Below are 26208 nucleotides of genomic sequence, written 5' to 3' on the forward strand. Positions count from 1 at the left end.
ATGTGTTTAAAAGCAGGGGTTTAGTTTGCACACATTTGGAAATACATGTATAAGCTGCAGAGCCCTGTCAAGGACCCCCGTATTTTCTGTAGTCCTGACTCTAAATTGTGAGAACCTCCGTAGTAGAAGCACATGCAGTGCATCCAGAAAGTAAACACAGTGCTTCACTTCTTCCACATTTTGTTATGTTACAGCCTTATTCCAACATGGATTCAATTCATTATTTTCCTCAACATTCTACAAACAATCCCCCATAATGACAACGTGAGAGAAGTTTGTTTGAAATCTTTCCAAATTTGTTAAAAATAAAAAATGTAAAAAATCCCATGTACATAAGTATTCACACCCTTTGACATGACACTCAGAATTGAGCTCAGGTGCATCCGTTTCCCACTGATCATCCTTGAGATGTTTCTACAACTTGATTGGAGTCCACCTGTGGTAAATTCAGGTGATTGGACGTGATTTGGAAAGGCACACACCTGTCTATATACGGTCCCACAGGTAACAGTGCATGTCAGAGCACAAACCAAGCCATGAAGTCCAAGGAATTGTCTGTAGACCTCGGAGACAGGATTGTATGGAGGCACAGATCGGGGAAGGGTACAGAAACATTTCTGCAGCATTGAAGGTCCCAATGAGCACAGTGGCCTCCATCATCTGTAAATGGAAGAAGTTTGGAACCACCAGGACTCTTCCTAGAGCGGTGCCGCCCGATTGGGGGAGGGGGGCCTTAGTCAGGGAGGTGACCAAGAACCCGATGGTCACTCTGACAGAGCTCCAGCGTTTCTCTGTGGAGAGAGGAGAACCTTCCAGAAGAACAACCATCTCTGCAGCCCTCCACCAATCAGGCCTGTATGGGAGTGGCCAGACGGAAGCCACTCCTCAGTAAAAGTCACATGACCGCCCGCCTGGAGTTTCCCAAAAGGCACCTGAAGGATTCTCAGACCCATGAGAAACAAAATTCTCTGCTCTGATGAGACAAAGATTGAACTCTTTGTCCTGAATGGCAAGCGTCATGTCTGGAGGAAACCAGGCACCGCTCATCACCTGGCCAATACCATCCCTACTGTGAAGCATGGTGGTGGCAGCATCATGCTGTGGGGATGTTTTTCAGCGGCAGGAACTGGCAGACTAGTCAGGATGGAGGGAAAGATGAATGCAGCAATGTACAGAGACATCCTTGATGAAATCCTTCTCCAGAGCGCTCTGGACCTCAGACTGGGGTGAAGGTTCATCTTCCAACAGGACAACGACCCTAAGCACACAGCCAAGATAACAAAGGAGTGACTACGGGACAACTCTGTGAATGTCCTTGAGTGGCCCAGCCAGAGCCCAGACTTGAACTCGATTGAACATCTCTGGAGAGATCTGAAAATGGCTGTGCACCGACCCTCCCCCATCCAACCTGATGGAGCTTGAGAGGTCCTGCAAAGAAGAATGGGAGAAACTGCCCAAAAATAGGAGTGCCAAGCTTGTAGCATCATACTCAGAAATACTGGAGGCTGTGATTGGTGCCAAAGGAGCTTCACCAAAGTATTGGGCAAAGGGTGTGAATACTTATGTGCGTCGGATTTTTCCTTTTTTATTTTTAATAAATTTGGAAAGATTTCAAACAAACTTCTCTCACGTTGTCATTATGGGGGAGGGGTTTGTAGAATTTTGAGGAAAATAATGAATTGAATCCATGTTGGAATAAGGCTGTAACATAAAATGTAGGAAAATTGAAGCGCTGTGAATACTTTCCGGATGCGCTGTACATTATAATGGATAGATAGAGTTGAGCCTGGAGGGAGCCCTCCCCACCCTAAAGGCGCAGGGAGTGCACTGGACACCCGGTACATAGCACAATGGCAGCCAAGGTGTCCAGTGCACCCCCTCACCAATATTCCCACAGTACAAACAAATGGCCCCGCCCCCACCTATATTTGGCCTTCACAGCGAGGAGCACATGGAAGGGGGGGGGGGGGCAAAACAAAACCAGAGAAATTCCCTGTCAAGGCACCCCAAAATTTTAATGCAGCCTTCGCTGATCCTTTGTACAGATATTTCTCTGGAATCTGAGATGATTCCTTCCTCTAATTATGGCATTAAATTGATTCTAAAGAATTATTTTTTAAATAATAAACATGTTTTACTTGCTCTGTGTAATGAACAAAGCAGCCCCAATCCTCCTCTTCTGGGGTCCCTCATTGGCACTGCTGGCTCCTCCCCCCTGATAAATGCCCGCCATAGCAAGCCATTTGCTATGGGGGCACTAGTATGGGCTTGATCCAGGGGGCTGTGTGTGTCCATTGAAACACAGAGTGCAGCTCTGCCCCGCCTCCCACTCTCTCCTCACAGGCTGTGAGTGACAGCAGCAGAAGCCAATGGCTCCTCCCGCTGCTTCCTCTGTGCCTATGAGAAGAGAGAGCAGCAATGCTGCTCTTGGGCACAGAGCTGGATTGAAAGAGGAGCCAGGGGGTTAGCTGATAGTGGAGGGTTTCCTGAAGCACATTTTTGAGGGCAGGCACTGATGTTGGACGAGAAGGCCAGGCTCACAGTCTCTGCTCTAATTCATCCCAGAGGTGTTCTATCAGGTTGAGGTCAGGACTGTGCAGGCCAGTCAATTTCCTCCACTCCAAACTCACTCATCCGTGTCTTTATGGACTTTGCTTTGTGCATTGGTGCGCAGTCATGTTGGAACAGGGAGGGGCCATCCCCAAACTCCTCCCACAAAGTTGGGAGCATAAAATTGTCCAAAATGTCTTGGTATGCTGACGCTTTAAGAGTTCCCTTCACTGGAACTAAGGGGCCAAACCCAACCCCTGAAAAACAACCCCCACACCATAATCCCCCTCCCTCCACTAAATGATTTGGACCAGTGCACAAAGCAAGGTCCATAAAGACATGGATGAGCGAGTTTGGGGTGGAGGAATATGACTGGCCTGCACAGAGTCCTGACCTCAACCCGATAGAACCCCTTTGGGATGAATTAGAGCGCAGACTGCGAGCCAGGCCTTCTCCTCCAACATCAGTAACAAAAACAACTGGTTACTGTCCACACCTGTAACTGGTCTCTGCAGCAAGGAGCATTTGAAGTGTAATGCATATAACAAGACAAAAAGATTTCCAAGCTCTCCTTACCGACCAACCGAATTGACCTGTCCAACAGTATGTGTTAAGAACAGGGGTTTAGTTGCACACATTTGCAAATACATGCGTAAGCCACAGAGCCCAGTCAAAGCACCCCATTATCTGTGGTCCTAACTCTAAATTCTGTGAGTCTCCAACAATGGAAGCACATGCATTTAATGGACAGGTGTAGGACAGATATACCAGAAGGGAGCCCACCCCTCCAACATCAGTGCTGGACCTCACATATGTGCTTCTGGAAGAATGGTGAAACATTCCCATAGACACTCCTAAACCTTGTGGACGGCCTTCCCAGAAGAGTTGAAGCTGTTATAGCTGCAAAGGGTGAGCCAACCCAATATTGAACCCTACGGACTAAGACTGGGATGCCATTAAAGTTCATGTGTGTGTAAAGGCAGGCGTCCCAATACTTTTGGTAACATAGTGTATATAGAGAGGCGTCCCAATACTTTTGGTAACAGTGTATATAGAGAGGCGTCCCAATACTTTTGGTAATATAGAGAGGCGTCCCAATACTTTTGGTAATATAGTGTATATAGAGAGGCGTCCCAATACTTTTGGTAATATAGTGTATATATTGTGAAAACAGCACCCCTGGTTCACACTGCCGTGACTTTGAATCCAACATCCCAGTGCGACTTCACCAAGTCACTGCAAGTCATGCTGAAGTCACACCAAAAGTAGTGCAGGAACCTTTTTCTATATGGGAACGACTTGAATCGCACCAATGAGAACGGTTCCATTGCACTTAATGGGGAGCGGCTTGTCATGCGACTTTGAACTCTGAATTCACCCGACAAGGTGTGGAAGTGTGAACCAGGGATAAGTCATAAGAAACCAATCCCGGGAACCGATCCAGCGGTGGCAGTGGCTGGCCACAGACATTAGCAGAGAAAGGATGGCCGCCGCTCATCTCTATGGTCTAGGAGGACCGGAGAATCATCAATGACATCACTGCTGGTTCACAGCTGGTTTTAGAAAATGCCTTTTTTTTTCTCATACTTTCCATTGTAGAGGAGAGATGTGAAGTCTTTACTGACCCCAAATCTCTCCACATTGTTGTTGTTGTCACAAGAGATAATTACATTTCTAGTGACAGCAATAAAAAGCGATGAAAAAAAATAAATAAAAGGGACCGTGTAAATATAAAAAAATGTAATAAAAATAAATAATAATAATAATAAAAAAAATGTAAAACACCCTTTGTCCCTCCATGCTCTAATGTTCATGGCAATACCTCACATGTGTGGTGCGAACACAATTTATATATGTGGGCGTGACCTACGTATGTGGTAAACATATGGCGTCCGCACCACACATGTGAAGTATCGCCGCGAGCGCAATTATTCTAGCGCTAGACCTCCTCTGTTACTCTAAACTGGTAACTTGTAAATATTTATAAAGCATCGCCTATGTACCGTAGTTTGGCGCCATTCCACGAGCGTGCGCAATTTTAAAGCGTGACGTGTTAGATATTGATTCACTCTGTGTAACATCTTTCATATTATACAAAAAAATGTGGGTTATATATTGTGTTTTTTTTTTTATTCACTAAAGTGTATTTCTTTCCAAAAAAATTGAATTTGAAAAAACGCTGCGCAAATACCGTGTGGCATAAACAATTGCAACGACCGCCACTTTATTCTCTAAGGCCATTGCTAAAAAAAAAAAAAGGGGTTCTAAGTAATTAGGTGATTTTTACTTTAAAAAAAAAAGTGTCAGAATAGGCCTGGTCTTCAATATATTAATTTACTGGTGTTTTTGGAGCATTTTTTTTATTAGAGCGTTTTAGAAGCGTTTCACGGCTTCAGACGTTTTTGTTTAGCCAATCGAAAGCACTATTGAAATGTAAAAGTGCAGCGCTAAATGATAAACATATATAGAACATATACAGTGCCTTGCAAAAGTATTCGGCCCCCTTGAACTTTGCGACCTTTTGCCACATTTCAGGCTTCAAACATAAAGATATAAAACTGTAATTTTTTGTGAAGAATCAACAACAAGTGGGACACAATCATGAAGTGGAACGAAATTTATTGGATATTTCAAACTTTGTTAACAAATAAAAAACTGAAAAATTAGGCGTGCAAAATTATTCAGCCCCCTTTACTTTCAGTGCAGCAAACTCTCTCCAGAAGTTCAGTGAGGATCTCTGAATGATCCAATGTTGACCTAAATGACTAATGATGATAAATAGAATCCACCTGTGTGTAATCAAGTCTCCGTATAAATGCACCTGCACTGTGATAGTCTCAGAGGTCCGTTTAAAGTGCAGAGAGCATCATGAAGAACAAGGAGCACACCAGGCAGGTCCGAGATACTGTTGTGGAGAAGTTTAAAGCCGGATTTGGATACAAAAAGATTTCCCAAGCTTTAACCACTTAAGCCCCGGAGGATTTGGCTGCTAAACGACCAGAGGGTATTTTGCGATTCGGCACTGCGTAACTTTAACGGACAATTGCGCGGTCGTGCGACGCTGTACCTAAACGAATTTGGCGTCCTTTTTTTCCCACAAACAGAGCTTTCTTTTGGCGGTATTTGATCACCTGTGCGATTTTTTGATCACGCGCTATAAACAAAAAAAGAGCGTAAATTTTGCAAAAATAGCAATATTTTTCCCTTTTTTTTATATGAAATTCCCCCCAAAAAAATGTAAAAATCAAAATTTTTTAATATTTTCGGCCAATTTGTTTTATGCTACCTATGTTTGGTAAAAAAAATCGCAAAAAGCGTATTTTGATTGGTTTGCGCAAAAGTTATTGCGTTTACTAACAAAGGGAAAGATTTTTGTCATTTTTGTTGTTTTTTTTTTTAACGCGTAATGGCGGCGATCTGCGATTTTTTTTTTGCGGTACTGCGACATTGCGGCGGACAGATCGGACCCTTGACTGACATTTTTGACACTTTTGGGGATACCAGTGACATTTCTACAGTAATCAGTGCTATATATATGCACTGTTACTGTAAAAATACACTGGTAGTGAAGGGGTTAACTTTATTTGAGAGGGAGGGGCTGTGTGTGTCCCTAGGGGCGTGATTCTAACTGTGATTGGCTGTGGCTTCAACTGTATGCAGAGTGATCAATGGATCTACATAGTAGATCCATGTGATCATCTCTCATACAGAGAGGAGAATGACAGGCAGCTTGTTTACACAAGCTGCCTGACTTTCTCCCTCTCCCCCGCCAATCGCAGAGTGGCCGGCGGCGATCGGGTCCGCCGGTCACACGCGCGGGGGGGTCCGTGACCACGCGGGAGCGGGAGTGCGCCTCCGGCGGCGCGCGCTCGCTCCCTAAACCCTCACAGGCGAGCGACGTAGACCTACGTCACTTTGCCTGTGAGGGGCTGACCGCCGCCGTAGATAGTCGTGCGGCGGTCGGCAAGTGGTTAAACATCCCAAGGAGCTCTGTGCAAGCGATAATATTGAAATGGAAGGAGTATCAGACCACTGCAAATCTACGAAGACCTGGCCGTCCCTCTAAACTTTCAGCTCATACAAGGAGAAGACTGATCAGAGATGCAGCCAAGAGGCCCATGATCACTCTGGATGAACTGCAGAGATCTACAGCTGAGGTGGGAGACTCTGTCCATAGGACAACAATCAGTCGTATACTGCACAAATCTGCCCTTTATGGAAGAGTGGCAAGAAGAAAGCCATTTCTTAAAGATATCCATAAAAAGTGTTGTTTAAAGTTTGCCACAAGCCACCTGGGAGACACCAAACATGTGGAAGAAGGGGCTCTGCTCAGATGAAACCAAAATCAAACTTTCTGGCAACAATGCAAAATGTTATGTTTGGCGTAAAAGCAACACAGCTCATCACCCTGAACACACCATCCCCACTGTCATACATGGTGGTGGCAGCATCATGGTTTGGGCCTGATTTTCTTCAGCAGGGACAGGGAAGATGGTTAAAATTGATGGGAAGATGGATGGAGCCAAATACAGGACCATTCTGGAAGAAAACCTGATGGAGTCTGCAAAAGACCTGAGACTGGGACGGAGATTTGTCTTCCAACAAAACAATGATCCAAAACATAAAGCAAAATCTACAATGGAATGGTTCACAAATAAACATATCCAGGTGTTAGAATGGCCAAGTCAAAGTACAGACCTGAATCCAATCGAGAATCTGTGGAAAGAACTGAAAACTGCTGTTCACAAACGCTCTCCATCCAACCTCACTGAGCTCGAGCTGTTTTGCAAGGAGGAATGGCCAAAAGTTCAGTCTCTCGATGTGCAAAACTGATAGAGACATACCCCAAGCGACTTACAGCTGTAATCGCAGCAAAAGGTGGCGCTACAAAGTATTAACCTAAAGCAGAGTTCCGGCCTCGGGGGTGAAATTTAGATAATAATCCCCCCGGGACAGTCAGGGCTAGTACATTCCACAATGGATAGCCTCTGAACTGTCCCGGGTTGCACTTACCTGTAAGAAGAAATACTTACCTTGAAAATGTCTTCTCCAGCGCTGCCATCTCAGGTGTGGGTAGCTGAAGCCAGCGCGATCCTCTTCTGCGTCCTCTTCCATCTTCTTCGGTCCCACGATGCACTGCACCGGCCCCGCCGTCACTTCCGGGGCTGCAGCGTCATCCCTGCACAGCTTCTGGGCATGCCCAGAAGCTGTTTAGCAAGGTATGACGGCGCCTGCACCGGAAATGACGTCGGGGCCGGTGCAGGCGCATTGATTCCTGGGAGCGATGACGTTCAGCTCCCAGGAATCATTGCATTCCATGAAGTGACGAATCGCTGTGGCCGCAAAGGGGAGGAAGTAAGGTAAGTATATTATCTTCTAAACAAGGTAATGAAAAAAAAAAAAAATTGCGATTATCCATTTGTTTTTCAGGTGACCCGGAGCAACAAGATGGACAGAACTTTCATTTTAGGGTGGAACTCCGCTTTAAGGGGGCTGAATAATTTTGCACACCCAATTTTTCAGTTTTTCATTTGTTAAAAAAGTTTTAAAATATCCAATAAATTTCCTTCCACTTCATGATTGTGTCCCACTTGTTGATTCTTCACAAAAATTACAGTTTTTTATCTTTATGTTTGTAGCCTGAAATGTGGCAAAAGGTCGAAAAGTTCAAGGGGGCGGATACTTTCGCAAGGCACTATATATAAAATGTGAAAGTTCATAATAAAGTCCACATAATTGTGACAAAAATAATCCAAAAGATAGAAGACGTCCCCATTCCTACATGTGAAGATATTGAAGAATCGGAATCGCAAACATAAATATCCAGAAGTGTGGTCACCAGTGTGACGAGCCCACCACCATGGATGTAGAAGCTACCCTTACCAGAGGTATTGGACCCAGGCACCATATAGTAAATGGGTCATACATGCAGGAATGGTGAACCACCATATATAATACCGCGGTAGCTCAGAAATCATCCGTTGGATTAGCCATAACTGTGTCACCACACTCTGATGAAGATGGACTTCGTCTTAGCTGTACTGCGCCTCCCGGTTTAGGTCAGTATGTAAAGACAAGGCAAATGGTTGCACATTGTGTAAAACTGTTTAAAATACATTTATTTAAATTCATTTCTAAGTACAGAAATCTGCAGGTATACAGCTTGTGTAACATGGAATATTTACAGCCGAAATGAAGTACCCTGACACGTTTCGTCATATATGACATCCTCATAGGGCTAGAAAACACTAGGGGAAGGAGAGAGAGAAGAAATCGGGGGGGGGGGGGAGCTGCTGTTTGAGCATTTTACGGATGTTTTACGAGCGTTTTTCGGCTCAAGTCAGGCATTTCTATTAATCAGTTCTGGACTGGAAGGTTTTATCCCCTTAATGACCAGGCCATTTTTTTGCGATTCGCCACTGCGGTACTTTAACAGACAATTGCGCGGTCGTGCGATGCTGTACCCAAATAAAATTGACGTCCTTTTTTCCCCACAAATACAGATTTCTTTTAATGGTATTTGATCACCTCTGCGATTTTTATTTTTTGTGCTATAAACAAAAAAAGAGCGACAATTCTGGAAAAAAAAAACAATATTTTCACATTCTGCTATAGGACATTCCCAAAAAAAAAATGTAAAAATCAAAATGTTTTATCATTTTAGGCCAATTTGTTTTCTGCTACATATTTTTTGTAAAAAAAAAATTGCAATAAGCGTATTTTGATTGGTTTGCGCAAAAGTTATCACGTCTACAAACTAGGGGAAAGATTTATGTCATTTTTATTTATTTCAGGTTCTTATATAGCGCTGTCAATTTACGCAGCGCTTTACATATACATTGCACATTCACATCAGTCCCTGCCCTCAAGGAGCGTACAATCTAAGGTCCCTAACTCACATTCTTACATACATAGTAGGGCCAATTTTATACAGGATCCAATCACCCCCCAGCATGTCTTTGGAGTGTTGGAGGAAACCGGAGTACCCGGAGGAAACCCACGCAGGCACAGGGAGAACATGCAAACTCCAGGCAGGTAGTGTCATGGTTGGGATTTGAACCAGTGACCCTCTTGCTGCTAGGTGAAAGTGCTAACCACTACACCACTGTGCCGTCCTGTTTATTTATTTATTTTTATTTTTTTTACTAGTAATGGCGGCGGTCAGCGATGGGGATTGCAACATTGCGGCGGACAAATCGGACCCCTAACTGACATTTTTGACATTTTTGGGGGGACCAGTGACATTACTACAGTAATCAGTGCTAAAAATAATAATAATAATAATAATAATAATAACCCAGGGGTGATCAAAGAGTTAAGTGTGAGCCTAGGGGAGTGTTTTTAACTGTGGGGGGGAGGGACTTGTGAAATGACCATAGAGACCTGTGATTCTATATAGAAGGATCGCGGACGCTCTGTGATCATTCCAACATCCGACCGTTCTTCTCTCTCAGCAGGGAGCGATCGCGAGAGTCTGGTGGCAATCGCGGCTGCCGGCCCCATGGATCAGCATCCCCACTGCCCAGTGGGGGCGGGAGCATGCCGGCGGCTGCGGCGAGCAGGAGCCCCCACCCCAGCGCGACCGATGTAGAGCTACGTTGTTTCCCGCAGTCGAGCCAGCCTGCTGCAGTAAAACTGTGGCGGGCGGTCGGCAAGTGGTTAAAGTCTATGGGGCTGAGAATCTGCCAAAAAGAAGCTCAGGTACTTTTTTGAGCTTCAGGCGACAGAACACTCAGAAGTGAACGGGGGCCATTAAAATTAATGGAATTTTGCTTGTTTGGGCATTTTGGAGCTTCAGAGCTGAACGTTTTAGAAGCTGGAAATCGCACAGGTGTGAACAGGGCCTAAAGATTATGGAAGGAATTCAGACCTGATGGAAAAAGGAGGACAGCTTGGTGAAATGAGTCACTGGACCCCGGTGCTGAAAGCCTATTAGGTTGGAGAGATGGATGTGAACGGTTGAGTGTTCCTTTCTGTAGAATTGTCTATAATAAGTCATTGTATGAAGAGCCATGTTGGTGGGAAGGTCTGATCACGGCTCTCTTGTGTCTTTTCAGCGGTGTGGTGGAGTACGACGCCGAGGGTTTCACAAAGCTGACTCTATTGCTGACATGGAAAGACTTCTGTTTCCTGGTTCACAGTAAGTAGAGCGCTCCAGGCAAACGCTTTCATCTCCAGCCCCATCATAAAAACATGTAATTCAATGTGACAGCGTTATCAACGTGCAGATCAGAATTTCTCCTAGAAATACACGTTTCATGGCCAGTAATAAATGCCAAATGTGCAAAACAGCTCAGCGATGGGGAAGAGCACAGCGCGGCTTTGTAAATGTGTTTGTTATTTGGGTACATATTCTGCGGCACTCCATAGAGCACACAGATCCATTCATGGAGAGTTCAGGCCGATATCTCTGCCACAGCTGTGCACACAGAACACTGGGCCAGTTCTGGGCAGGAGGGGGTCACCCTGGGCGAGAGGGGGGTCACCCTGGGCTGGAGGGGGGTCACCCTGGGCAGGAGGGGGTCACCCTGGGCGGGAGGGGGTCACCCTGGGCGGGAGGGGGGTCACCCTTTCACCCTGGGCAGGAGGGGGGTCACCCTGGGCGGGAAGGGGTCACCCTGGGCGAGAGGGGGGTCACCCTGGGCGAGAGGGGGGTCACCCTTTCACCCTGGGCTGGAGGGGGGTCACCCTGGGCGAGAGGGGGGGTCACCCTGGGCGAGAGGGGGGGTCACCCTGGACGAGAGGGGGTCACCCTGGGCGGGAGGGGGTCACCCTGGACGGGAGTGGGGTCACCCTGGGCGGGAGGGGGGTCACCCTGTCCTTATCTTGTTGGCTGAAGAAGTCTACACAAACACAGGCAGAATATACAAACTCCATGCAGATGATTGGAATGGAACCCAGAGCCGTACACTGCAAGACATGAGTGCCAACCACTGAGCCAGCTTTGAGATATCATCCTGTGGACTTCTTCACCATTAGGATAGACTGCTGGGATTACACAATGTTAGAGAGGCTGAGAAGTCTAAAGGATATACTGCAATAATGTAAAAACTTTCAGGTGCAGCTGCCCCCCCCCCCCCCTCCTAAACACCTGAGCCCAATCTTGGTCCAGTTCTGTGCCTGAGAGCAGCGGCACTCGTTCCTCACATTGGCTCCTGCTGCTGTCCATCAAATCCAGTGATGAGGGGGCAGGGCTGAGCTGCACTGTGTGTGTTAATAGATGCACACAGTGCGGCTTGGGATCAAGGGGAGGGGTACTCGAAGGCAGGATGAGCCAGGAGTGCCATTGGTGGGGGACCACAGAAAAGGAGGATCGGGGCTGATCTGTGCAAAACTATTACACAGAGCAGGTAAGTATTTAGAAAACAAAAAAAAACATAAACCTTTACAATCTCTTTAACATTTCCCAGCACTCTCAGGAGAGGTTGAGCTGCTATGGAAGAAGGAGTAGATGGGGAAGAGATACTAAATCACTGGTTGTAAATAGGGTTTGGGGGGGGGGTTGGCAGGGTGAGCTGAGCTGCTGAGTTACAGATGGGAGAGTGAAGTTGCTGAGTCACAGATGGGAGGGGGAGCTGAGCTGCTAAGTTACTGATGGGAGGGGCGAGCTGGGAGAAGAGAGCTGCCCAGTTACTGATTGGATGGGGAGCTGGGGGAGTAGAGCTGCTGAGTTACAAGTGGGAAGGACAGCTTAGTTGCTGAGTCACAGATGGTAGGGTGAGCTGAGCTGCTAAGTTACTGATGGGAGGGGTGAGCTGAGAGAGCAGAGCTGTCCAGTTACTGATTGGGGGGGGGGGGCAGGGTAAGTAGAGCTGCTGAGTCACAAATGAGAGGAGAAGCTGAGTTGTTGAGTTACTGATGAGAGGTAGGAGCAGGGTGAGCGGAGCTGCTGAGTCACAGATAGAATCGGCCCAAATGGTGTGCTGAGTGCCTTAGAAGCTGCTGGGACAGGGGAGCAGGGGGAGCTGAGATACTGCTGAGAGCAAGAGTAGGAGGAGCTTAGCTGCTGAGTCACTAATGAGAAGGGGAAGTTGTGTGAGCGGAGCTACTGAGTCACTGATGGGAGGAGAGAACGGGGGAGCTAAGCATCTGAGTAACCGATGTGGGGGAGAGCAGGGTGTGCTGAGTTGCTGGGTCACTGCTGGGAGAGGGCGCTGAGCCACTGATGTGAGGGCAATGTGTGCTGGAGGCTGCAAGCCACTACTGGGAGGGCAGATCTGAGGGAGCCAAGCTACTTGGTCACTGCTAGATGGGGGAGCTGAGCTGCTGGGTCATTGGTAAAAGGGGGAGCTGAGCTGCTGGGTCATTGCTAGAAGGGGGAGCTGAGCTGCTGGGTCATTGCTAGAAGGAGGAGCTGAGCTGCTGGGTCACTGCTGGTAGGGGGAGCTGAGCTGCTGGGTGAAAAGCCTGAAGAGGGAGCTGAGCCACTGATGTGAGGAGTGCAATGTGTGCTGGAGACTGCAAGCTACTACTGGGAGGTCGGAGCTGAGTTTCTGGGTCACTGCTAGAAGGGGAAACTGAGCTGCTTGGTCATTGCTAGAATAAGAGAGCTGAGCTGCTGGGTCACTACTGGAAGGGGGTGTTGAGCTGCTGGGTCACTGCTAGAAGGGGGAGCTGAGCTGCTGGGTGAAAAGCTTGTAGAGGGAGCTGAGCCACTAATGTGAGGAGGGCAATGTGTGCTGGAGGCTGCAAGCCACTATTGGGAGGGCGGAGCTGAGTTGCTGGGTCACTGCTAGAAGGGGGAGCTGAGCTACTGGGTCATTGCTAGAAGGGGGAGCTGAGTTGCTGGGTCATTGCTAGAAGGGGGAGCTGAGCTGCTGGTTATTGCTAGAAGGGGGAGCTGAGCTGCTGGGTCATTGCTAGAAGGGGAAGCTGAGTTGCTGGGTCAGTGCTAGAAGGGGGAGCTGAGTTGCTGGGTCATTGCTAGAAGGGGGAGCTGAGTTGCTGGGTCATTGCTAGAAGGGGAAGCTGAGCTGCTGGGTCATTGCTAGAAGGGGAAGCTGAGCTGCTGGGTCATTGCTAGAAGGGGGAGCTGAGTTGCTGGGTCACTGCTTGAAGAGGGAGCTGAGCTGCTGGGTCACTGCTAGAAGGGGGAGCTGAGCTGCTGGGTCACTGCTAGGAGGAACTGAGCTGCTGGGTCACTGCTAGAAGGGAGAGCTGAGTTGCTGGGTCACTGCTAGAAGGGGGAGCTGAGCTGCTGGGTCATTGCTAGAAGGGAGAGCTTAGCTGCTGGGTCATTGCTAGAAGGGGGAGCTGAGCTGCTGGGTCCCTGCTAGAAGGGGGAGCTGAGCTGCTGGGTCCCTGCTAGAAGGGGGAGCTGAGCTGCTGGGTCCCTGCTAGAAGGGGGAACTGAGTTGCTGGGTCATTGCTAGAAGGGGGAGCTGAGCTGCTGGGTCATTGCTAGAAGGGGGAGCTGAGCTGCTGGGTCCCTACTAGTAGGGGGAGCTGAGCTGCTGGGTGAAAAGCTTGGAGGACATTAGTGCACTTTAAGGATGAATTCCTTTACAGTGCCCGCATCTACAGACATCAAAGAGCGCTTGTTTTTAAGCTCATTTACTGCTTGTTAAAAAAAATGAAAAGTAAATATTTGAATGGCCATAGTTTACTATGAGCGCAGTAATGCGATGCCTCAGTAACTCTCAGGCATGCATGCTCGCTCACAGAAAGCCGGTTCCAGAAAAGAAAGACCTGTCTGAGGCTAATTTGAAAACATAAGATCCCTACTGCCAATTAACATTCCTGCAGACAGAAGAATGTGGAGAATGGATCAGAAGAGAGAATGAAAATATTCTCAATAATAGAGACGGAAATAAATGTTGCATTATTGCATTTGTCACAAAGCCGCCATTCTGCGGCGGAGTTCCCCCTTATCATCCAGCAATCCTGATACTGAGGCAGATTTGCTGCTCCCCGGCAGCTCTTGTCGGAGGGATGGCAGCGTTTTCTGCAGACGTGTTGAAGATGACCTACATGTTTCCATTCCCACACCCAGCCGTGTATACGGGACTCGGCACAGCCAGTGTTTTGGCCTGTTGTGGTTACCCTGGAAACAGCGATGGTGTGGAGGGCTGGAGGGGGATAATCTGAAGTGAAGGGTGTTTGTTACCAGCGTCAGGAATGAGACTGACAGAATGGGTGATATGAGATCTCTGAGCCTTGTGCCAAAGCAAATATCGTTCTCCAGCCGTGCGTGTCAGGACATTGCTTTGCTTTCTTTATAATTATCGCTGGCACTCCGGTATTTTCTAAAACAAGTAGGTGTGTGCACAGGGCAATTTCCTCCCAATACCCTGCAGCACTTTCCGCAGGTCCCAGGCACCATGTGCACACACCCTGCCCTTCTGTACACAGGTGTCCCTGCAAAGAGGCCTACAAAGCCCATAGTCTCTGCAAGAGCACCAGAAAACAGGACTCTGCAATGTGGTTCCAGCATCCCATTACACTGCATACAAAGTCCCTGCCGTCTGCAGGAGTCTGTGCAAGGTCCTAGAACCATACCTAGTGCATACAAAGTGCCAGCCATCTGCAGGAGTCTGTGCAAGGTCCTAGAACCCTACCTAGTGCATACAAAGTCCCAGCCATCTGCAGGAGTCTGTGCAAGGTCCCAGGACCCTACCTAGTGCATACAAAGTCCCAGCCATCTGCAGGAGTCTGTGCAAAGTCCCAGGACCCTACCTAGTGCATACAAAGTCCCAGCCATCTGCAGGAGTGTGTGCAAAGTCCCAGGACCCTACCTAGTGCATACAAAGTCCCAGCCATCTGCAGGAGTCTATGCAAGGTCCCAGGACCCTACCTAGTGCATACAAAGTCCCAGCCATCTGCAGCAGTCTATGCAAGGTCCCAGGACCCTACCTAGTCAATACAAAGTTCTAGCATCTTGCAGTAGTGTTTTAAAAGTAATCTAAAATCGGTCTCTGTGTTCATCAATTGTTGAAATTTTGTAACAATTTCTGCAAAGCCTTAGCAGTCTGCAAAGTCCCAGAAACCCACCACAGTGCCCACAAGGCTTTAACATCTTGCAAAAGTGTTTTCAGGGTCTCACCACTTTACTGCAGTATCTTCTAAGACTCAGCACTCTACTGCAATGCCTACGAAGTACTGCAAATAAAGACAAAAAAAGGGGGGCGCACCAGCCTAGTGCATTATCCTTGGCGGGCTATTTAATAACATAAAATTTTAAAAATCAGCTACTCACAAAAATGCGTGATATTCCAGCATTTCAATTCCATAGAACAGTCTCTTTACAAAAGTCCAATGTCTCGTAGAGATGGAGGTTTGACGCGTTTCGAGGCCGTGCCTCTTAGAGCCTCTGAGGAAGAGGCACGGCCTCGAAACGCGTCAGCCCTCCGTCTCTACGAGACATTGGACTTTTGTAAAGAGACTGTTCTATGGAATTGAAATGCTGGAATATCACGCATTTTTGTGAGTAGCTGATTTTTAAAATTTTATGTTATTAAATAGCCCGCCAAGGATAATGCACTAGGCTGGTGCGCCCCCCTTTTTTTGTATTTATTTGCAGTGTTTGGTTGACCTTCCCTGGTCGTTGAGGGCAGCAAAGCTTAGCCATAGTGGATGCCAAGTGGAGTTCCATGTTAGAGGCAGCCTGAAGACCCAGTTCTGAGCGCAGGAGCGGGGTGCTCAGCATCTATTTTAGTTTTCGGAATGCCTACGAAGTCTCAGGACTTGTTTGCAGTCTACTAAGTCTCAGCACTCTACTGCAGTGTCTTCTAAGTCACAGCACTCAACTTTAGGGTCTACTGAGTCTCAGCACTCTACTGCAGTGTCTACTAAGTCTCAACACTCTACTGCAGTGTCTACTAAGTCTCAACACTCTACTGCAGTGTCTACTAAGTCTCAACACTCTACTGCAGTGTCTACTAAGTCTCAGCGCTCTACTGCTGTGTCTTCTAAGTCTCTGCACTCTACTGCAGTGTCTACTAAGTCTCAGCACTCTACTGCAGTGTCTTCTAAGTCACAGCACTCAACTTTAGGGTCTACTGAGTCTCAGCACTCTACTGCAGTGTCTACTAAGTCTCAGCACTCTACTGCAGTGTCTACTAAGTCTCAACACTCTACTGCAGTGTCTACTAAGTCTCAACACTCTACTGCAGTGTCTACTAAGTCTCAACACTCTACTGCAGTGTCTACTAAGTCTCAGCGCTCTACTGCTGTGTCTTCGATGTCTCTGCACTCTACTGCAGTGTCTTCTAAGTCTCAGCGCTCAACTGCAGTGTCTACTAAGTCTCAACACTCTACTGCAGTGTCTACTAAGTATCATCACTCTACTGCAGTGTCTACTAAGTCTCAGCACTCTACTGCAGTGTCTTCTAAGTCTCAGCACTCTACTGCAGTGTCTACTAAGTCTCAGCACTCTACTGCAGTGTCTTCTAAGTCTCAGCACTCTACTGCAGTGTCTACTAAGTCTCATCACTCTACTGCAGTGTCTACTAAGTCTCAGCACTCTACTGCAGTGTCTTCTAAGTCTCAGCACTCTACTGCAGTGTCTTCTAAGTCTCAGCACTCTACTGCAGTGTCTTCTAAATCTCAGCACTCTACTGCAGCGTCTACTAAGTCTCAGCACTCTACTGCATTGTCTTCTAAAACTCTGCACTCTACTGCAAGGTCTTCTAAATCTCAGCACTCTACTGCAGTGTCTTCTAAGTCTCAGCACTCTAATGTAGTATCTTTGAAATCTCAGCAGTCTACTGCAATGTCTACTAAGTCTCAGCACTCTACTGCAGTGTCTACTAAGTCTCAGGACTTTTTTGAAATGTATATTAATCTCAGTACTCTACTGCAGTGTCTTCTAAGTCTCTGCACTCTACTGCAGTGTCTACTAAGTCTCTGCACTCTACTGCAGTGTCTACTAAGTCTCTGCACTCTACTGCAGTGTCTACTAAATCTCAGCACTCTACTGCAGTGTCTACTAAGTCTCTGCACTCTACTGCAGTGTCTTCTAAGTCTCTGCACTCTACTGCAGTGTCTACTAAGTCTCTGCACTCTACTGCAGTGTCTACTAAGTCTCTGCACTCTACTGCAGTGTCTACTAAGTCTCTGCACTCTACTGCAGTGTATACTAAGTCTCTGCACTCTACTGCAGTGTATACTAAGTCTCAGCACTCTACTGCAGTGTCTTGTAAGTCTCAGCACTCTACTGCAGTTTCTACTGAGTCTCAGCACTCTACTGCAGTGTCTACTAAATCTCAGCACTTTACTGCAGTGTCTACTGATTCTCAGCACTTTACTGCAGTGTCTACTGAGTGTCAGCTATCTGCAACAGTGACTGCAAAGATCCACCATTTTGCAACATTTACATACACAGTGCAGAGTGCTGGGACATTGTAAACATTGTTGAACGATGCTGTAACATTGTATGCACTGGAGCGTGTTTGCTGGGACTGTGCAGAGACTGCTTCAGAGCGCTGGGACTTTCAGAAGTCTCAGAACCTTGCAGAAGTGTCTGCACCATGACAAGCAGTGTTTCACATTAAATTTGAATATCTTTCACCTCTGCAGAGTTACATGCAGGGGCTTTTTTCCTTGCAGAAACGCATGCAAGGGTCTGGATTTTGGATCAGTACTTGTAATTGTGCAGATCTGTGCAGTGGGGCAAATTCCCTGGAGTTCCTCCACTGTGCAGCAAAGCTGCAGACAGAATCTAGAATCTCTAAGGCCATGGACCGAAATCGTCAATTTACAGATGACGCCCAATTCATCAGTTACATCCTATAACCCGCCGCGTTGAGCGTCACTTCCGCCGCACACTGGTCCCCTTTGCAGTATTCAGACATTCCCTGACAACATGAAGTGACAGTTCGTGTCATGATTACATAAACAGCCCATACAACAGTGAGCAGCCCTGTGATATGTGGTGAATCACTACTCCAGCCGGAGCTATTTTTAGGCCCCGGCAGCTGTGTGTGCCATAAAAAGACACAGCACAGATAAAGAGCGTTGTAATTGTTTACAGAAGCTTGTGAAACAGCAGCAGCCATGCGGAACCAGATGAGTAAGCCAGAGGGGTCTGTTGGCACTTTCCCTCCGACTTACTCATCAGTCACTGTCTGTAGACAAGGCTGCTGGGACTGTGACTCAGCCTGTGTGATGAAACAACTGCTCTGTCTTCTGCAGGAGGAGTAGACAATGTGCAGGCATCCAGCTGTGGGGGGGGGGGGGGGGACTACAAGTACCAGCAGACCTTTCCAAGCAGTGGAGGGCCCATTTACATGTAGGGGCAAGCAACATATAAGCATCCAGCTGTGGTGGGGGGGGGGGGGGCTACAAGTGCCATAAGACCCTTTCATAGCAGTTGAGGGCCCATTTACTTGGAGGAGCAGGCAGCATGCAGGGATCCAGCTGTGGGGGGATTACAAGTGCCAGCAGACCTTGCCAAGCAGTATGATGGCCCATTTACATGTAGGAGCAGGCAGCATGCAGGAGTTCAGCTGTGGGGGGACTACAAGTATCAGCAGACCCTTTCAAGCAGTAGAGGTCCCATTTACGTGTAGGAGCAGGCAGCATGCAGGCATCCAGCTGTGGGTGGATTTCCAAGTACCAGCAGATCCTTGCAAGGTGTAGAGGGCCCATTTATATGTAGGAGTAGGCAGCATGCAGGAATCCAGCCATGGGGGGACAACATGTACCAGCAGACCCTGCCAAGCAGTAGAGGGCCCATTTATATGTAGGATCAGGCAGCATGCAGGCATCCAGCTGTGGGGGGAATACAATTACCACCAGACCTTTCCAAGCAGTAGAGGGACCATTTACATGTAGGGGCAAGCAACATATAAGTATCTAGCTGTGGGATGGGGGGGGGACTACAAGTGCCAGCAGACCCTTTCAAAGCAGTTGAGGGCTCATTTACTTGGAGGGTTAGTCAGGATGCAGGGATCCAGCTGTGGGGGGACTACAAGTGCCAACAGACTTTGCCAAGCAGTAGAGGGCCCGTTTACATGTAGGAGTAGGCAGCATGCAGGATTTCAGCTGTGGGGGGACTACAAGTACCAGCAGACCCTTTCAAGCAGTTGCGGGCCCATTTATATGTAGGAGTAGGCAGCATGCAGGAATCCAGCTATGGGGGGACTACAAGTACCAGAAGACCCTTTCAAAGCAGTAGAGGGCCCGTTTGCATGTGGGAGTAGGCAGCATGCAGGAATCCAGCTGTGGGGGGACTACACGTACCAGCAGACCCTTTTAAGCAGTTGAGGGCCCATTTCCATGTAGGAGTAGGCAGCCTTCTGGTATCCAGCTATGGGAGGTTTACACGTACCGGGCCTATTTATATATAGGAGTAGGCAGCATGCAGGAATCCAGCTTTGGGGGAACAACAAGTATCAGCAGATCCTATCAAGCAGTAGAGGTCCCATTTATGTGTAGGGGTAGGCAGCATGCAGGCATCCAGCTGTGGGGGGATTACAAGTAACAGCGGATCCTTTCAAGCAGTAGAGGTCCCATTTACATGTAGTAGCAGGCAGCATGCAGGAATCCAGCTATGGTGGGACAACAAGTACCAGCAGACCCTTCCAAGCAGTAGAGGTCCCATTTACATGTAGTAGCAGGCAGCATGCAGGAATCCAGCTGTGAGGGGACTTCAAGTACCAGCAGACCCTTTCAAGCAGTTGTGGGCCCATTTCCATGTAGGAGTAGGCAGCATGCAAGCATCCAGCTATGGGGGGACAACATGTACCAGCAGACCCTGCTAAGCAGTAGAGGGCCCATTTAGATGCAGGAGTAGGCAGCCTTCTGGTATGCCAGCTATGGGGGGATTTCAAGTACCGGGCCCATTTACATGTAGGAGTAGACAGCATGCAGACATCCAGCTGTGGGGGACTACAAGTTTTAGCAGACCCTTTCATGCAGTAGAGGACCCATTTATGTGTAGGAGCGGGCAGCATGCAGGCATCCAGCTGTGGCGGGACAACAAGTACCAGCAGACCCTTCCAAGCAGTAGAGGGCCTGTTTACATGTAGGAGTAGGCAGCATGCAGGAATATAGCTGTGGGGGGACTACATGTACCAGCAGACCCTTTAAAGCAGTTGCGGGCCCATTTCCATGTAGGAGTAGGCAGCATGCATAAATCCAGCTGTGGGGGGACAACAAGTACCAGCAGATCCTTGCACGGAGTAGAGGTCCCATTGACCTATAGGAGCAGGCAGCATGCTGGTATCCAGCGGTGGGAGGATTATAAGTACCAGCAGACCCTTCTGATCAGGAAAGGGCTCATTGACCTATAGGAGCAGGCAGCATGCTGGTATCCAGCGGTGGGAGGATTATAAGTACCAGCAGACCCTTCTGATCAGGAGAGGGCCCATTTACATGTTTGTGTTGTAGGAATGCACGTTTCCGCAATGCACATCAACACGCATTACATGCATTGCTGTGGTGCCATTTTGAATGACGTCCAAACACACATGCGTTGCAAAGAGGCACAGTGCAAAAATGTAACGCCCTGTTCAATTTACTGATGTTTTGTGCATTGGCAGCCCATTCATTGCAAAATGCCTTAAGTGCCATTTAAAATTGATATGCTGTAATGTATTACTGAAACCCCCCCCCCCCCCCCAGTGGATTCTCTTCTGACACTCGTAGCTGCATTTGATGTGTTTTAACAGATTAACCTTTGACCTGAGGCCAGTGATGTCATCAGTCCTGAACAATGGCTCTTGTGTGGTCTCTGCTGGGTGTTACTGTTAATAAAGTTTCCTGGGTAATTTCCCAGCCAGCCATGACATCCTCATTAGCTCTCGGCATTTTAGCCGAAGACGCCATTTATCAGAGAATGATGGGACATCACAATGAGTCCGGGATCTGGGACTGTGAGGGGTTCGCATTCCCAAAACTCCCAACAGAACATTCTGATAGGAGGGGAGAATCTTTAAAACATATTTACGAAATCAGTGATCCTCATTTACATAAAATATTAGTTGAGAAAAAAAAAAATAATTTTAGACATGAAGATTGGTCAAACATGATCTATTTTCTGAGAGCAAACACTTCAGGGAATAAAATAGTGGTCGTTCCATCTTTTTATGTAACATATTAGCGCAACGGTTTATGAAACAAAAAATGTCAGTAACAATATGCTAAGTGAATTTTAGGGCAATCAGACACCATATATTGCCCAATTATTTTGCAAAATAAAAAAGATGAGGCGGTGCCAACTAAAGCGATACCCAACGTGCCGAGGTTTAACCATTTGAGCTCCAGAAGATTTTACCCCCCCTTCAGGACCAGGCCATTATTTGCTATTCAGCACTTTAACCACTTTAAAACTGGAAGGATTTGCCCCTTAAAGTGGAGTTCCGGCCTCAGAAAAGTTTTTTAGAATAAAATCCCCCCGGGACAGTCAGGGCTAGTACATTCCACAATGGATAGCCTCTGTACTGTCCCGGGTTGCACTTACCTGTAAGAAGAAATACTTACCTTGAAAATTTCTTCTCCAGCGCTGCCATCTCAGGTGTGGGCAGCTGAAGCCAGGGGTCCTCTTCGGTCCCAGAATGCCCTGCACCGGCCCTGCTCGTCACTTCCGGTGCAGGCGCGTCATCCCTGCACAGCTTCTGGGCATTCCTAGAAGCTGTTTAGCAGGGAATGACGCGCCTGCACTGGAAGTGATGAGCGTGGTCGGTGCAGGCGCATTGACTCCTGGGGGCGATGACGTTCAGCTCCCAGGAATCAATGCAAGCAGGAAGTGACGGCGCGGGCCACGGCCGCAGAGGGAGGAAGTGGAAGGAAGGTGAGTATATTTTCTTCAATAACAAGGTAAGTAAACAAAAAAAAAAAATCAGGAGCATCCATTTATTTTTCAGGTGACACTCAGCAAGCGGATGGTCCAAAGTCATTTTTGAGGCCGGAACTCCACCTTAATGACCAGGCCACTTTTTTCAACTTGGCACTGCGTGACTTTAACTGACAATAGCGCGGTCATGCTACGCTGTACCCAAACAAAATTTACGTCCCTTTTTTTCCCACAAACAGAGCTTTCATTTGGTGGTATTTGATCACCTGTGCGATTTTTATTTTTTGCGCTATAAACAAAAAAAAGCGACAATTCAAAAAAAAAAATCTATATTTTTCACATTCTGCTATATAACATTCCCAAAAACAAATTTAAAAATCAAAATTTTTTAACATTTTATTCCAATTTGTTTTCTGCTACATATTTTTGGTAAACAAAATTGCAATAAGCGTATTTTAATTGGTTTGCGCAAAAGTTATCGCATATACAAACTACGGAAAGATTTATGTCATTTTTATTGTTTTTTTTACTAATAATGGCGGCGATCTGTGTTTTTTTTGTGGACTGCGACATTGCGGCGGACAGATCGGACCCTTGACTGACATTTTTGACACTTTTGGGGGTACCAGTGACATTACTACAGTAATCAGAGCTAAAAATATGCACTGTCACTGTAATAATGACACTGGCAGGAAGTGGGTGATCAAGGGGTTAAATGTGAGCCTAGGGGAGTGATTCTGACTGTGGAGGTGGCGTGGCTTGTGAAATGACCATAGAGACATGTGTTCCTATATAGAAGGCGCTCTGTTATCATTCCAGAAAGAAGAACGGTCAGCTGTGATTACAACATCCGACCGTCCTTCTCTCTCAGCGGGGAGCGATCGGGGGGGTTAGGCAGCAATCAGAGCCGCCTTCCCGCTCCATTGGCTTCCCCGCTGACGAGCGGGGGCGGGAGCTCCCCCCTAACCTCCTGCTCGCGACCACCGTACAGCGGTTTGCACAAGAGTGGCTGCCTGCCGCAGTACATCGTAAAGAGGTTAACTGGTAATTGCGTGGTCATGCAACGCTGTACCCAAATTAAATTGATACATTTTTTTTCCACAAATACAGCTTTCTTTTGGTGGTATTTGATCACCACTGGGGTTTTTATTTTTTAATATATAAACAAAAAAAAGACCAAAAAATGTGATTTTAAAAAAATAATAATTTATTATAAAACATATAAAATAAAAAAACACATTTCTTCATAAATTTAGGCCAAAATGTATTTTTGGTAAAAAAAAAAAAAAGAAAAATCCCAATAATTAAAAGAGATGTTTTGTATTTATGCAAAAAAAGATTTGCAAGACACAGTCCTGCTAGTGGTGGATTTTAATGGCACTCATGAGACATATTTGTTGTACTGTAAAAACATAATCTTTTATTTTAATATCATTAAAGAATGCAATGGGCGCCCAAGACGTCTACATTAAAAAATGACACAAATGCAGTCGTCTTGGGCGCCCATTGCATTCTTTAATGTTAAAATAAAAGATTTTGTTTTTACAATTCAACAAATATGTCTCATGAGTGCCATTAAAATTCACCACTAGCAGGACTGTATTTTTTATTTTTTTTTGCATATATACTAATATTACTAGGATGTGGCACGGGTAAAGGCCCCCCCCTTTTATTTTTTCTTTAAAATAGAAGTTTTTTTTGTTCCTGAATCATACTTACCTATGTGGATGCAGCATCTGTCCCCTGGCGCCTCTACACTGAGAACCGAGCGATCGAACACCGATGATCGCTCGGTTCTGACAGCTCCCCGAGCAGAGAGCTGCTGACTGTCAGTCACCGCTCTCTGCTCTGCCCCCTCCTCGCTCACTGGGGTGCTGAGCTGTGGAGGGGGTGGAGTGGCCGGCTCAGGCTCTCAGCAGCTCTCTGAGCGTCTGAGCCGGGTGTCAGTCCAGGCACCTGGAGGATATTGACTTCCATCATTGTGATGACGCGGTGCCTGGACTGACTTCTGTGACGTCAGCAGAGAGCGGACTTCAGCCCACTCTCTGCTGAAAACGGGTCACAGGAGTGCAAAACAAACTGCCCTCCTGTGATCTATAGGAGATGTACAGCCAAACCAGCTTTCCCCCTACTTCTCCTTTAATATAATAATATTAATGGGTTTGTGTGAAAGGTAAAGCATCTACAAACTATGGGATCTGTACTGGAATTTACGTAGCTATAAATGCCATATTGTAATGGTGGTGATCAGCGACTTATAGTGTGGCTGTGATAAGGTGGCGGGCAATCTGGCGCTAACAGACACTGGCTGGGAGGGTCTCTAACTGACACGGGCGTTGCTAGTAACACTAATACAGTGATAATACTATACACTGTCACTGTACTAATGACACTGGCTGGGAAGGGGTTAACATCTAGGGACAATCAAGGGGTTAACTGTGTGCCTAACAATGTGTAATGAGAAATGTGTGGCTTTGACCACCTACGGACCGCCCGCCGCAGTTATACGTCGCTACTTGACATTAAATACCGGGGTTATGGCAGCAGTTAGCTGGCATAAGCCCGGTGTTTTTTTACAGGGCGAGCGGTCCTCTTTCTCATAAAAGTGGTCCCATCGGCGGATTCGCTGCGGGATCACTTTTATGGACGGCGGGATAGGTGCCCCCCTCCGGTCGCTTTCCGGTCGTTTTCCCCGCTTACCGGAGCCGTCAGTAGCGGGGAAAATGATCCCGCCCTCTCCCCTCCTAGGCAGGAAGTCGAGAGAGGGCAAGCTGGCCCCCACTCCACTCTATGGTCTTGGAGGACCGGAGGGACGTCATGCATCACTTCCTCCCAACGGCCTTAAAGGGCCCATTTTTTTTTAATGACGCATATGCAATTTGCGCCCACATATGTAAATGATTTTCAAACCACACATGTGAGGTATCGCCGCGATCAATAGAACGAGAGCAATAATTCTAGCCATAGACTTCCTCTGTAACTCTAAACTGGTTACCTGTAGAAAATTTTAAAGCGTCGCCTATGGAGATTTTTAAGTACCAAAGTTTGTCGCCATTCCTCGAGCGTGCGTAACTTTGAAGCATGACATGTTGGGTATCTATTTACTCATCGTAACATCATCTTTCACATTATACAAAAATTGGGCTAACTTTACTGTTTTTTTTATTTTTTTCCCAAAAAATTGCATTTGAAAGACCGCTCCACAAATACCGTATGACAGAAATATTGCAATGACCGCCATTTTATTCTCCAGAGTCTTTGTTAAAAAAATATATATAATGTTTGGGGGTTCTAAGTAATTTTCCAGCAAAAAAAATAATGATTTTAACTTGTAAACAACAAGTGTCAGAAATAGGCCCGGTCCTTAAAGTGGAGTTCCGGCCACAAAATCGGCATAATCGATTTTGGGCCATCCGCTTGCTTTTCGTCACCTGAAAAAGAAATGGATAGTTACGATTTTTTTTTTTTTGTTTACTTACCTTGTTATAGAAGAAAATATACTCACCTTCCTTCCACTTCCTCCCTCTGCGGCCTCGGCCCGCGCCGTCACTTCCTGCTTGCATTGATTCCTGGGAGCTGAACGTCATCGCTCCAAGGAATCAATGCGCGTGCACCGGCCCCGACGTCACTTCCGGTGCAGGCACGGCATTCCCTGCTAAACAGCTTCTGGGCATGCCCAAAAGCTGTGCAGGGATGACGCGCCCGCACCGGAAGTGACGAGCGGGGCCGGTGCCGGGCATTCTGGGAGAAGAGGACACGGAAGAGGACGCAGAAGAGTGACGATGCGGCTTCAGCTGCCCACACCTGTGATGGCAGCGCTGGAGAAGAAATATTCAAGGTAAGTATTTCTTCTTACAGGTAAGTGCGACCCGGGGCAGTACAGAGGCTCTCCATTGTGGAATGTACTAGCCCTGACTGTCCCG

At 47.1% G+C, this 26208-nt stretch overlaps 1 protein-coding gene across 1 annotated transcript in view; it reads left to right on the forward strand.

Annotated features, from left to right (window-relative positions):
* Nucleotides 1-26208, forward strand: part of BABAM2 (BRISC and BRCA1 A complex member 2) — a 322305-nt gene that overhangs the window by 228917 nt on the left and 67180 nt on the right. The window contains exon 6 of the mRNA XM_082249317.1: nucleotides 10608-10690. Coding sequence (XP_082105443.1) covers nucleotides 10608-10690 — 83 coding nt within the window. The remainder of the gene's footprint in view (nucleotides 1-10607; nucleotides 10691-26208) is intronic.

Source organism: Pelophylax lessonae (assembly GCF_965119305.1).
Source record: "Pelophylax lessonae genome assembly, chromosome: 3".
Classification (NCBI taxonomy): domain Eukaryota; kingdom Metazoa; phylum Chordata; class Amphibia; order Anura; family Ranidae; genus Pelophylax; species Pelophylax lessonae.